General features: G+C 45.7%; 1 protein-coding gene across 2 annotated transcripts in view; it reads right to left on the bottom strand.

Annotated features, from left to right (window-relative positions):
• The window catches only part of SFXN5 (sideroflexin 5), a 198,000-nt gene that overhangs the window by 165,378 nt on the left and 18,081 nt on the right, over positions 1-14,541 (bottom strand). For both annotated transcript variants that reach the window (XM_078149254.1, XM_021001098.2), the window contains exon 2: positions 9,220-9,288. In XM_078149254.1, the coding sequence (XP_078005380.1) occupies positions 9,220-9,288 (69 nt within the window). The remainder of the gene's footprint in view (positions 1-9,219; positions 9,289-14,541) is intronic.

The raw sequence follows: 14,541 nt of genomic DNA, 5'->3' as shown, positions 1-14,541 counted from the left end.
GGCAAAGACCAGGCAAAGTCTATGCTGGAGAGAAGACACAAGCACCCTGAGGCACTGCTGGTGAAGCTGTTGGTCCATTCATTCTGGATCATGCAAGAAACGTGATCAAACAGCCGTGCCCTTTGACTCATGTAAATAACATACCCCAAGGAAGCCAGAGCCAGAAAGGGAGATTCACCAGACACCCAAATCTTCAGAGCAGCATTTGGTCAGCAAAGGCCAAGAAACACACAGAGAGCCCATGACCTGGGGGAAATGGGCACATGCAGGGAACAGACCATGATTGTGCAGACTGAAAATACAAGTATGAGGCACTTAGGAAAGTGGGAGATTTGCCTGAACTGAAGTGGCTGGAATCAGGGCCTCCCTGAGTGCAACACACACACACACACTGACTACAACAATGTAAATGAGCACAAATTAATTCTGAGGAAAGAAAAACCACAAAGATCCTGCAGAAGAACTAATAAAACCTGCTTCTTCCCTCTTGGCAAGACGTGAGGGTGAGGAAATCATTAGACAAGTTTTCTGGAATGGACACCCGTGCTTATTCACAAGGGAGAGCTCAGTTTGGGGGTGGTGTGTGCATGTGTGCCTGTGTGCACATGCGTGTGTGTGTGTACAAAGTAATTTAACTTACATACAAAAAACAACAAAAACATTTATTTTTTAAAACTGCCAACGCCCTATGGGAGCTTTGTTCTAATTGAGGCTAACAGGAAAACTTCTTGTAGGAGGTGACATGGCCTGAGCTGTGAAAGCAGCCTGGGCTTCCAAAAGGCAGAGAGGAGGAGGGATGGCATTCAGACATGGGGGACAGCCTGGACAAGAGCACAGAGAAGGGAGAGGGAATGCAGTATACGGGGAAAGGGGAAGTAGGCCCCTGTGTAGGGAACACAACACATTACATTGTCCTAGAAAGATAAGTGGGAGCCATTACCAGGAAGGGCTGCTGGATGAAATCGGGTTGAGCTACTTTGTATCCCCCTTTCATTCTTTGTTATAAAGGACATCTCCCAAGGTTGGCAAGGTGAGAAGGATGTGAGGTCAATGTCGATGGGCATTAAATGCCAAACAAAGGAATTCGCATTTTTATCCAAGAGGCAATAGGGAGCTTTGGACCTCCTCTGGAAACCGAGGCCCAGACAGGAGACGTGAGTTGTTTGAGGTCCCACACACAGTGAGTTAGTTACAGCTGGGGATTTTCCATGAGACCTCAACACTTACTCACATGAGTAAAATGTCCTTATTTATGACAGTAGGTAAGAGAGAGAATTTTACAATGTAACTTATATTGAGCTATTAGGAACAATGCCTATGATGAATACAAGGACACTGGATTTAAGCACTTCAAAGGTAGTCTGCACTGCAGCAGAGAAACAATCTCCTGTGGAGGCTACAACAATGTAGCTCAAAACATAACCTCCATGGAACAAGAGCTTCCTAGCCCCAAAAACTGAAAACAAAGTAGCCGCCCATAGAGGAGTGGAGGGAGGAAGGATCCAGGGAGGAAGGACCCAGGAAAGAAGAGCTGAACTAGTTGGGGGGGGGTCCATGAACATAAAGGAATCTTCCTGTTCTGTGAGAAATGATGTGTGATGAATTCCAAGAAGCATGAGAAGGTCTATACAAACTGATGCAGAGCTACACAATGACTACCACAATGAAACGGAAAGATCCACCACACAGCAAACAATCCAGCACGAATGAGGCAAAATGACGAAAAAGAAGCAGGGCTTAAATGAAGAGAAGATGGCCCCACCCCCAGCCCTCTGCAGAAGCGGTGGGCCATGGGAGCGGCAGGTAAACTGCACGTGTCAGATGTCAGTTTTACTGATTCATTCTCTCTGTCTCTCTCTCAAAAATAGTACTTGCTATATGGAACGGCTGGGGAGGGAGGGAATACTGGAGGGCAATGTAAAAAACAAGAGACATCAGCAAAAATTTCCTTTAAAAAAGAAAAGGAATGCTGGGAAATAACAACAACCACGCTTGCCCTCAAAGAAGAGCTACGAGAAGCCATCTCAGCTCCTTTGTAGAGGTGGGAGACCATGGGGGCATGTAATATCACAATTTTTATATATTTTTTGATATCTTGGTTACTTTGTGCAACATTTTTCCCTTTCTTTCTCTTTGTTTTATTCTTTTACGATAAAGGATGGCTCCCGAGGAGGGACTGACAGAGAGATACAGTAAAGAACGTCAGCAATACAAAAACGAAAGACATCAATTGTTAACAAATGGGGGTGGAGCTCCTAACAGACACGGCTCCCGAGCAGCCCCTGGCCTCCCAGACCTCCTAAATTAGGCTTCGGTTCAAGTTCGAATCTCCCTACCCCCAGTTCTAAGCTCAAGGGCTCCTTGTTCTTCTGTTAGGGATGAAACAAAATGATCTCCAAGTCCCTCCTGGCTCTGAACTCCTCCCGTCCTCTGTGGTGGGGAGCTGTTAGAGGTGTGCTCTGCCACTTGGAGGGATCAGCAGTCCTGCTCTAATGAAGTGCCCCCCCCAGAGATGCATTCACAGCCTGTCCCAGGATTGGTCACATGGGCCAGATATGTCCCTGGCTGCAGCCCATCTCCAACCTTTCTTCCCTGATCAGAGTGTCTTTACCCTGTAATTAAGAATCTAATTCCAATGGTTGTGACCTCACACCTGTCAAGACAGAGGCAGGCACCCCTGCACTGCCAGCTCATGCCCTATGCCACTGTGGTGGGAGGCAGGTGCCCACTCCAGCAGCAGCAGGGGAGCAGAGGCAGAGGCCTGGCCTGGCATGGTTGGTTAAAGAACCTGACAACGTGCCTCCCACCTCCACAGTAGCCGCCTGACTCTCTAGGCCTATGGAGGCTGCCCACAGCTAAGGGAGCAAAGCCAACCAGACAAACCCCAGACTGGAGCCTGGAGGGGATCTAGGGGAAAGGGAACGCTTCCCAGAATCTCCAAGCTGGAAGGCATCATCTAGTCCAACCCCCCCATTCAGCAGCACAGGAAACGGAGGTCCAGAGAGTGCAAGCAACTTGCCCACAGTCTCAGGAACGCAAATGGCAGAGCCAGGACTTGCATTCAGGGCATGGCTTCTTAAAAGTACCTGACGTTCATCTTCATTTCTCAATATATCCCTCCCACCTTGCCAGCGTGGGAGTCATCCCATCCCTATAACACAGAACAGAAAGGGGGACAGAAGGAGCTCTACCATCACCTGCAGGGGTATCCCCATTTGTGGGCTGCCATCGTAGCAAAGAAGGGAAGAAGGCAATGTGAGCTCTTTCCTTTTTTGGGGGGGCAGCTGGTGAACCCAGATCTTGTGACCCCAAGATCACTTCCCAAGGCCACCCATCAAGTTAATTTTGTGGCAAGACCAGATCTCACATCCTATCTTCAATACCACCTGCCTGGGTGATGTTGAGGAAATCCCCTGCTAAGCCTCCAGCGCACAAATGTGCACTCCCTTCCCAGAATCTGCAACAGAATGGGTAGCATGCTGGCCTTGGACTCAACAAGAAGACTTGGGTTCAAATACTGCTTTGTCCCGTACTTGCCGTGTGATCATGGGCTAATCACTTAACCTTTCTAGGCCTGGCTTCTCTCTTGCAAAGATCCTATAAATGTAATGGAATCCTCCTCCCTTCCTGGAGTAGCCCTCCCTGCTTTCTGTCTAATCAAATCTTTCTCTGCCTTTGAAGCCCAGCTTAGGTTCCATCTTCCTCCTCCTGGAAGCTTGCCCTGGATCTTCTGACCATCGATCAATGACAAACACCCAGGACACAATGAGAAGATTATAAAAATGAGCAGTCTCTAGTGATGTTTTCAAAGGCCCCCTCAAAGCTGCTCATGCCTCAATCCCTGAACTCTGAGACTTCAGCTTAAGTGTCAAAATATATGTAGTTTATGAACCATTACTGCTGACGGGAAAATCAAGAGGTTTACACTCAAGAAAGGATAGAGGATGTCCTGAGCAGGGCCCAGATAAAGGGCCAGGGCAAGTACTTCAAGCGTCCTGTTTGCATTGTGCCCCAAAACATTACAGGGCCTCCTTGAGGAGATCCATGAGCACACAAAAGAAAAAGGCCTAATAATCCACCCAGGAAAAGTCAGAGATGAAAGACGCTCACTGTCTGTCTAGACTACAATAAGCCAGAATTAGACCCTGGTTTGGATCCAGAACAAAATAGCATAAAAAGAGCTGAACTGGATTTGGGAAACTGCCCCATGCTTTTAATCATCCAAACTGCTTCCTAGAGCACCTTCAAGTTCTTGCATGCATAGACACATGCAAGAACACACACATACGTACACACAATCAGTTTTATAATACAAATAGTCTGGCAATGCTGCATAGATGCAAATATTGAAACACTGTGGTCACTAAGGAATCAAAATCACGACTTAATTTCATCTAAAGGGCAATGGCTATTACACAGTGGGCACAAAGCATAGCATTCATAAGGGGTGTGCTGGTAAATGTTTAACAACCAGTTCTTGGGGTATGCGCGTGCGTGTGCGTGTGTGTGTGTGTGTATGTATGTGTGTGTAATGTAAGCATGACACAAGCTCAGTGTGCATTATTAATGTCTTATCCATCGCTTTCTTAATTTTGGACAACCAATGAAACATCTGTTAATCTGGGCAATTTGTATTTTTGCAGATATTCATTGATTTCACTTAGGTTATCAGATTTATTAGCAGGTAATTGGGCGAAATAGCTCCTAATAATTGCTTTGATTTTGTCTTTACCAATGGTCAACTCACCCCTTTAATTTTTTATACAGGTAATTTGGTTTTCCTCTTTCTTTTTTAAAATCAAATTAACCAACAGTTTATCTATTTTACCGTGTTTTTTCCCCCACAAAACCAGCTCCTAGTTTTATTTACTAGTTCAATGGTTTTCTTACTTTTAATTTTATTCACCTCTCCTTTGATTTGCAGGATTTCCAACTGAGAAAACTGAGGGAACTGAGGGGATTAAGATAGCAAGTGGTTAATTGTGGGAACTAAGTGAACCACACTGACTCCGTCTTCTAACTCAATTCTCGAGCTAGCTCAGTTCCTTTTTTATTCAATTACGAATCTAGTCCAACTTCTATCCTTTATTCAATTGTGGGAATTGGGAGAAAAAATTATTGTCTTGTTTGAAGCCAGCCCTGAGTGCCTGGAAACCTGGACCATCTCTACTTGCTATTTAGAGACCCTTAACTAAGGACCACAGTTATGTTGACCAGAAACCCAGTCAGATCCAAAGACTGACGCAAGGAGTTTTCTCGCAATTGCACATCTCAAGCAACCCGCGTGTCTTATCTGAAAATTGGCCCCATACTGATCAATCAATTAGTGTTTCCATATTCCTTGGATTATTTAGAGACACTTAGAGGGAGTGTGATACATCTTTTTCTGAATTCAGGGAATTGCACCTGTTCACCTTTCCTCTCCCAATCTGGAAAGTTCCTAATATTTCATCTAATTAGAAATCAAATTACCGAAAGTTGTATTATTTCCTTTGAATTAATTGGCCTTATTTGATTGTTTTTAATGTATAAACATCTGTTTTCCCTTGTATTCAGGGGTCCAGGCCTAAGTTGAGAAGGTCCAGTACTCGTTGGTTGGGAAATTACCATGTGCTGCTTAATAAATAGATATGCTCAGATGAAACTTTTTTTCCCTCAGTTATTTTATCTTTCATCTGCCACACAACTTGGTGTCTAATTGGAAACTTTTAATCTGCTCTTTTTCTAGCTTTTTGTGTTTAGTTGCATGCCCAATTCATTGACCTACTCTTTCTCTATTTTACTGATGTAATGGTTTAGCAATATTAATTTTCCCTTAAGTACTATTTTGGCTGTATCATATACATTTTGGCATGTTGTCTCATTGTTGTCATTTTCTTTAATGAAATTGATTGCTTCTGTAATTTGTTCTTTGGCCCACTCAATCGAGGATTTGATTATTTAGTTTCTAGATAATTTTTAATCTGTTTTCACAGCCCTTTATTGAATGTAATTTTTACTGCATGATGATGTGAAAAGGAGCTATTTAATATTTTTGCTTTTCTACATTTGGCTATGAGATTTGTATGCCCTGATATCTGGTCAATTTTTGTGTAGATGCCATGTACTACTGAGAAAAAGGTATATACCTTTTGATCCCCATTCAATTTTCTCCAGAGTTCTATCATATCTAACTTTTCTAAACTTCTATTCATTTCTTTAACTTCTTTCTTGTTTGTTTTTTGGTTAGATTTATCTAGTTCTGAAAGGGAAAAGTAGAGATTCCCCCACTAGTATAGTTTTACTGTCTATTTCCTCTTGTAACTCATTTCACTTTTAAAAAATTCAAAGGCTATATCATTTGGTGCATATATATTTAGTACTGATATTAGTTCATTGTATGTGGCACCTTGTAACAAAATGTAGTTTCCCTACTTATCTCTTTTAATTAAGTTTCTTTTTGCTCTTCCTTTGTCTGAGATCCTGATTGCTACCCCTGCTTTTTTTTTTTATGTCAGCTAAAGTATAATAGATTCTGCTCTAGCCCCTTACTTTTATTCTGTATGTGTCTCTCTGCTTCAAGTATGTTTCTTGTAAACAACATATTGTCTGACTCTGGTTTTTAATCCACTCTGCTATCTGCTTCTTTTTTATGGGTGAGTTCATCCTATTCACATTAACAGTTATGATTACTAACTGTATTTCCCTCCATTCTATTTTTTCCCATTTATCCTTCTCTCTCTCTCTCTCTCTCTCTCTCTCTCTCTCTCTCTCTCTCCTTTTACCCTGTCCCTCCTCAAGTCTATTCTCCTTCTACCATTGCCTCCCCCAATTTGTCCTCTCTTCTATCACTCCCCTCTTCTCTTATTCCCTTCCCCCCTACTTCCCTGTAGGGCAAGATAGAGTCCTATACCCAACTGAGTGTGTATGTTATTCCCTCTTTGAGCCAATTCTGATGAGAGTAAGGTTCAAGCATTATCTGCCACCACCATCCCATCTTCCCCTCCACTGTAAAAGCTCTTCCTTTCACATGTCTCTTATGTGAGATAATTAACCCCATTTTACCTCTTCCTGCTTTCTCCCAGCGCATTCCTCTTTCTCACTCCTTAATTTTATTCTTTTGAAATCATTCCATCAGAGTAGACTCACACCCATGCCCTTTGTCTACTCCTTCTATACTCCTTTTTTAAAAATTTTTTTTTTATTTTTAGGCAATTGGAGTTAAGTGACTTGCCCAGGGTCACACAGCTAGTAAGTGTCAAGTGTTTGGTCTGAGGCCAGATTTGAACTCAGATCCTCCTAACTTCAGGGCCAGTGCTCTATCCACTGTGCCACCTAGCTGCCCCGCTTCTATACTCTTATATCCTACTTCTAACTGTTCTAATAATGATAAAGTTCTTAGGAGTTACAAGTTTCAACTTTCCATGTAGGAATGTAACCATAGTCAAGTATAGCCTATAGCCATCAGACTCTACCCTCCTTCTCTTTTGGACAATTGGATTAATAGTGTGGGTCCTCCTGCAGGAAAGTCACAAAACTTTCATTTCTGCAATGCTCCCAATAATGTCTGGCTCTGTAATTCTTAAACCTGTAGTTTCTTATTGTGTGTGTAAGGATATTTGCTTCTTAAATTTTGCAACTGCAGTAGTTACCTTTGTTCCCTCTGAGGAATGTAAATGAATTAACACTGTTTGTTCTACAATAGGGGAGTAGCAATTGGACCTCTACCCACCCAGGCTGCACCTTCTTTACAGCTCATAGAGTTGCCCAGGGCACATGAGGTTAAGCAACATGTCCTTAAGGGTCACATGGTTAAGAGGAGTCACAGGTAGGACTTGACCCTGGGTCTTCCTGACTCTAAGGCCCACCCTCCCTCTGCACTGTCTCTCGTGCTATGGAAAATCGACATGCATTTACACATTGTACATATTTATATAATATTGGGTTTATTTACTGTATAAGTAGGGCCTTTCTCCTGTGTTAGGATGTTTACATATGGGATGGTTCTTTCCCTTTCCCCATGGAGTCTGGGTTAGCATTTCATATATAGACTCCCAAGGAAAAAAAACCCTAAACACCTCAGTTGAGGGCTTTGATTCGCACTTGGGAAAGCAATCCACGGCCGTTCTCCCAGGATTTGCCAGATGATTGATAGTTGATGAGACCACCTCAAATCATTCTTGTTAACCAGCCTTCAGGAAATTCAGAAACGTCTCCTTCTATTCTCTCATCCCCAACAACTGTACTGAAGTCATCCTGAAGTGAAGGTCTGGAATTTGAGGCAACATGGTAATGTGGAAAGAGACACATCTCTAGTGCTTCCCACTTGTGTGACTTTGGGCCACTCCAGGCCTCAGTTTCTCATCTGTAAAATAAACAGGTTGGACTAGAGAGCTGAAATTCCTCCCAACTCTAGCTCTAGGATCATATAATCCAATTTCTATCCCGGAACTCCCACAAAGAAGGGTGTGCCCTCAGTATATGTCAGAGATGGGAGTTCTCTTAAAGAGGGAGATCTAAGAAACTGTTCTGGAAGCTGACATGCCATCACCCTGATCTGGATGCATCCCACTGCAAACAGCTGCCAAGACTCTGCTTTGATAAGCAGATATGTCTCCATTGGACACATAACTCTTGTGTGTAGAGTACAGGACCTGGAAAGGCATTGGCAGCCAAATGAAGGAACCGAAATGGGCGAGAGAAATTGATCAAGTATCTTTATCTCCGATTTCCCCAGAGACCCCCTCATTCTAATTGCTGCCATGAATGGCCCTAATTAAGTCCTTCCATTGGTACAGATCATAACCTACCAATGCTTTATAATCCTGTCTGACCCTCGTCCAGGTCCTCCCATAAATTTTCCATGAAAGATTTATCCAACGTACTGGAAACCAGCCTCCATATCTCGACATTAAGAAAGTCCTCATGCAGTACCTGAGTTGTCCATCCGTAGATCTCTCTCCCTGCAGCTACCCAACCATCTCCCTCCCCCCAGAGCCAAGGCTCCTGGATGATACCACTTCTCAAACACACTGGAAAAAAAAAAGGCAAAATGTTTATATCCATATTGTATAAGCAGGAGAAAAAGCAGAAATCAGGTTGGATCATTTCTGGGGGATGGAAAGGCAAGGTCCTGCCCAGAGACAGAGAAATGATGCCTGCTGGTCCAGGATTCCTCTGGGGCTGGAAGATAAGGGGTCACTGAAGAGTACCTTTCTGGGAAAAAAGCCAACCACCTACCTCAGTGACAAAGAGAGTACGGGGATCAATGATGTCCAGGAAATGCCGGAACCGGCCATAGAAGGAAGTCTGTAGAGAAGAAAGGAAAAAAGGAAAGAGATTAAAATGACTACTCCCTGGATAATTACAAAAACCAAAAACCCAAAACCAACCAAAATCCCATCCATATTTAGCATCAGACAATGACCTCTAGGACATCTATCTCACCACAACCATGGAGTTTGGGCCATTTCTGTAGCCCGTGTACAAGTGAATCTGTAAATGAGCGTACTAACTACCTCGATTTGCTTGAGCTCCCCAATTATCCAGGTAACCTAGAAGAATTGTAGGAGGACTGGCTGTATTAACTAGGATACAGAGTGGTTTGACATACCAACAATCCTCTGCAGTGACTGAGAACAAGCCCAGCTGGATGTGCAGAAAATCAGCAACTCTGAAGCTAATTAAGGTCATACCAGCTTTGCAGCAGACTCTGAGCCATCTGATGGCTTACGGACCTACCGGGGGCATCCTCATCTTCAGAGACTTCCCTAACTGTTGTTTACGGGGCTCTTAGACACACCTTGTTTTACAGTTTTTGAAGGCACCCCCTTACCCTATTGTTTATGCTCAAGCCTTGGACTGTCAGGTTGGCTTATCACCAAGAATGTCTTCTGATTTGTGTATCAAAAGGCTATAGCTGTGACACCTGGAATTCCTCACACCCCGTTTCCTGGATCTTCCCTTCCCCTTGGGAATGGGGCTCCCTGCCTCATTCCTTTCTAAGACCTGCAATTCCTGCCTTTCTCCCCAATTCCCTGCTTTCCTTTGTTTCAAAAGTGCGTGTGTGTGTGTGTGTGTGTGTGTGTATTTCAATACATACATATATACATGTATGCTGTTCAAATTAGGCTAACTGTTCCTTTTCAAATGTTTTACTTCCCTGCTTAATAAAAATCTTCTTTAATTTCACAGGCATCACCTTCCTCTGGTTTTCTTCCCTCTAGGGAAAAGGGTGATTGGATCTCAAGAACTGGCCTTTGTGTTCCCCAGGTATCTTCCTGCTTTGGGGGAAAGGGAGCTCCAAATTCCCTAGAAAGAGCGCCTGCCTCGCCTGCCTCGGTTTCCACCTGCTGAGGCTGTATATCCATACGTGAGCCTCAGCCCACTCTAAGTCCTACACTGAGCTTCCTCCCATGCTGGTGGGAAGAAGGGACAGCAGCATCTCTGCCAAAGACTCACTGTTCTCCCCCTCTTCCACTCTGAACAGTCAGAGCCCCAGGCCTTGGGTGTTTGAGACACAATGAATACCATCAGCACCAAATCAAGTCAACAGTGAAGCCCTTCCTGTGTGCCAGGTACTGTGCTAAGCCCCCAGGGGTCTCTGGGTGGGTCTGTCTGTTTCTGGGTCGGTGGGGAGGGGAAAAAAGGAGGGAGGCCAGCCAAAGAGGAAGGGCAAAAAGGAGAGCAGGAGCCTCGGAGAGCCCACTGCCCCTCCCCCCACCTCCCCAGCTCCAGTTTCCCAACCTTTCCTTCTCCTTCCACATTAAGCCCTTGGCAACAGCCCTGGGCTCCGGGGCTCCAAAACACTGAAATTCCAAGGAGGAAGGTATGGGCAGCCCTATCCTTCATGTCACTCCCATGCCCCCAGGCACCCAAGGGTGCTGACTTCCCCAGTCTCATTTCCCAGTAACCCCCCCCATTATCTCCTCCCTCCACTCAGGTCAGGCTGGACTCCTCATGGTGTACTCCCCAAGCACATCAGACCCACTCACTCCAAGGCACCCAGCTGCGGTGGACATTAGGGTCAGCAGAGGCTGGAGTGCGAGAGGGCTGGGATCAGGGGCAGCAGCAGAGGAGGGGTTCTGAACCTGGATTTCTCAGAATACAAATCCGACACTCTACCAGCTGCCTGGACCTCCCAGAGGCAGGCACAGCCATGCCAATCCTGTTGGATGACAATAAGGAACCCCCCCCCAAGCCAAGATCCAGCAGCACTTGTGTTCTGTAGCAGGCACCTGCCAGCCCAACGACACAGACACTCCTCAGAGGCAGGGGCTATTCTGCTTTAGTCTGTGAGCCCAGGCTGTTGGCACAGCCAACTGCCACATAGGCACAGGGACTGGTCCTGTGATTTGATTTGCTATAGGGAACTCCCAGAAAAGGAAACTCCTTCCACCAACGCGGATCTGTGGCTTCTCTGCAATGGAACATATTAGGAGGTTGCCTAGAGCACCCAGAGGTGAGTGCCCACAGTCACAGCCAGGATGTGTCACACTTGAACCCAGGTCTTCCTGGCTATACTATGCTACCCAGCCCATAGTGGGTGTTTTAAAAAGTGCATGAATTTAGGGTTTAAGTACTGAATAAGTATTTAACTGATGAGAAAAAAAAAGCCGAATTTCCCCTGTGCAACAAGCAGGTCTCTCATCCCTTGGGGTGCAGCAGAAAGAGCCCTGGCTTTGATCAGATGGCACAGGTCAGTGCCAGGTCCTTGGAAGGCAGTTAGTCCAACTCCCATGGGAAACAGGAGCCTCCTCAGTTATACACAGTTAGCCACGCTCAGCTTAAAATACCTCCAGTCACAGAGTATTCTGGCCAAGGCTCTTTTATCTTTCAATTTGATCGACACTGATTGAATGCCCACTCTTTGTAAGGCAAAAGCTATCACAGTGCGGGGAACAGAGGCCTGATCTTAGAACCAGAAAGATGAATTCAGTTCTGACAAATATTAATTGCATGACCCTGGACAAGGTCCCAGGCAACTTTCTAAGATTAGAAACTACGAACAGTCTGCCACGGTGGATAGAGTTTGCACACTGGGGATTATCTACAGTGAAGAAATCATAGACCCAAATTCTCCCCCTAAAAATTGTGTTTGGTATTAAAGACACAAAGGAAAAAAAAGTTAAGCCTCAAACAGGGCACATTATACATTTTCAAATCTCACCTAGGCCTCTGTCCAATCAGGAAAGATGAATTTCTGAGTTCTGGGACAGAACCAGAGGTTTTCAGCAAAGGCCAAACCAGAGGCACTGGACTTGGGGGTCAGAAAAACCTGAGTTCAAATCCCCTCTCAGGCACTTACACCCTGTGTGACCTTGAACAAATCCCTCAGCCTCTCTGGGCCTCAGTTTCCTCAGCTGGCCTCTAAGGTCCCTTCCGGCTCTAAATCTAAAGCAGGCCCCTGCCATCCCCTAGATCCAGTCCAGGCAAGTGGCCCTGGGGAGCAGAGAAGGGAGAGGATCCAATGGGCAAAGGCATTAGAAAGGACTTCTGAGTCTGCATTTCCACCATTTATCTCTACACAGGCCCAGCTCCCAAATGACAGTCTCAAGGAAGAAAACAAATCAGAAGGAAAGAAAGGAAGAAAGTAAATCAGACGGTCAGTTAGCAAGCATTTGTTAAAGGCTTGTGATGTGCCAGGCTCTGGGCTAAGGACAGGCAGATAAAGGAAGGGGGGAGGGGAGAAGGGGGAGAAGAAGATAGGGGGAAGGGGATGGGAAGGAAAGGGACAAAGGAAAGAGAAACTCTGCTTCTGGACTCCTCAGGAGACCATCTAGTCCAGGGAGGACCTCCAGGGTGGGGTGGCCACCTCTTCAGTCTTTGGCTACCCAGGCTCTGCTTGGCCTCGGGGCTCTTGGGAATCCTTTTTGTACGTCTGGCTGCCTCCTAATTGAAAGCTCCCCTCTTCTGCCCCCTGCAAACTGCCCCCCACCCCTGCCCTCATCCCCCTCCCCTTTTCCTCTTTTCTCCCTTCTCAGCAGCAGACTTCACCTGCTCGATGGAGCCAAACCCGCCTGCTCGCTGCCTTGAGTACGACCTTCCACCTCCTACCTGCTCACCTTCGCACAGGCTGACTCCCTTGTGCCTCTTGGAATCCCTGGCTTCCTTCAAAGCTCTGCTTGTGCTGCCTCCCACAAGAGGCCTTTCTGGATCCCTCCCCAGCTGCCAATGCCTACCCAATGAAATTATTTTGCATGTACTTTATGTATCTGTCTTGGGGAGAGGGGGTTATTATACACACATATACATACACACACACACACACATGTGGGGAGGGAAAGAAAGACAGAGAGCCTGATTTAAGGTTTATAGAGTGCTTTCTTTATACATATCATCTCGTTCAATTCCATGGGAGCGGATAAAGCATCAGGCCTGGAGTCAGGAAGACCTGAGGTTTAAATCTGGCCTAAGACACTTACTAGCTGGGTGACCCTGGGTAAGTCACCTAACCTCCGTTTACCTCAGCTTCCTCATCTGTAAAATGGGGGTAATAACAGTACCTCCCTCCCAGAGTGGTAGAAAGAATCAAATAAGATAATTAAGCACGTAGCACAGTGCCTGGCACACAGTAAGCATTACCTAAATGTTAGCTATCATGAGGTAGACGAGCAGCTAGGTGGCACAGTGACTAGAGCACTGGGCCCGGAGTCAGGAAGAGGAATCTTCCTGGGTTCAAATCTGGCCTCAGACACTACCTGTGTGACCCTGGACAAGTCACTTCACCTTGTTTGCCTCAGTTTCCTCATCTATAAAAGAAGCTGGAGAAGGAATGACAAAGCACTCCAGGATCTCTGCCAAGAAAACTCCAAATGGAGTCACAGAGTCAGACATGACTGAAAAACAACTCAACATGAGGCAGACACTATTATTATTCCCATTTTATAGAGGAGGAAACTGAGGCTAAGTGACTTTCCCAGCATCTTCCTGAATCCAAGTCTAGTGCTCTATTCACTGTGCCCCCTAGTTGTGTGACTCAGAACGAGTCATTCAGCTTCTCTCTCTGTGGTCTGGGCAACTTTGAAAGACTCAAAATTGCACTCGAAGGTGCCAGTCTATGTTGGCAAAGGGGGCTTCTCTCTGGAACATTATGCCAATGAAAATCACAGACCCAGTCCCTACACCATTAACCCCCTTATTCCCAGCACCTAACATGGTGTCTGGCATAGAAGGTGCTTACAAATGGTGGCTCACCGATGGGTTATTCCCTACCGAAACAGTAGATTTCTTGGCAGAAATTGTGTCTGGGCCTTCCTCTGTGTCCCTTACCATGGCATTCTGAGGGGCCTGCATGTAGGGGTAAGGAAGTCACAGCCTACCAGAGCTCGGCTCTGTCTCAAGGCCTGAAAAGAGACGGGGGCATTAGCATCTCAAGGCCCCTCCTCGTCACAGGAGCTGATGAAAAGAGACTTTTAACTCGCACTGATTTCCAAGTCTATAAACAAAACACTGAGACAAGGGGCTTTGCCAACCTCTGCCTCTAGGTTCTTCATCTGGAGTGGGTGCAAGAGAAGGAAGCAGCAGAGGTGAACAGCTGAGGGGGAGCGGGGGAGCTGAGGG

Source organism: Phascolarctos cinereus, unplaced genomic scaffold (genome assembly GCF_003287225.1).
Source record: "Phascolarctos cinereus isolate Bilbo 61053 unplaced genomic scaffold, phaCin_HiC Scaffold_2;HRSCAF=192, whole genome shotgun sequence".
NCBI lineage: Eukaryota > Metazoa > Chordata > Mammalia > Diprotodontia > Phascolarctidae > Phascolarctos > Phascolarctos cinereus.
The sequence above is the reverse complement of the archived record's forward strand: the minus strand, read 5'-3'. Positions and strand labels throughout refer to the sequence as shown.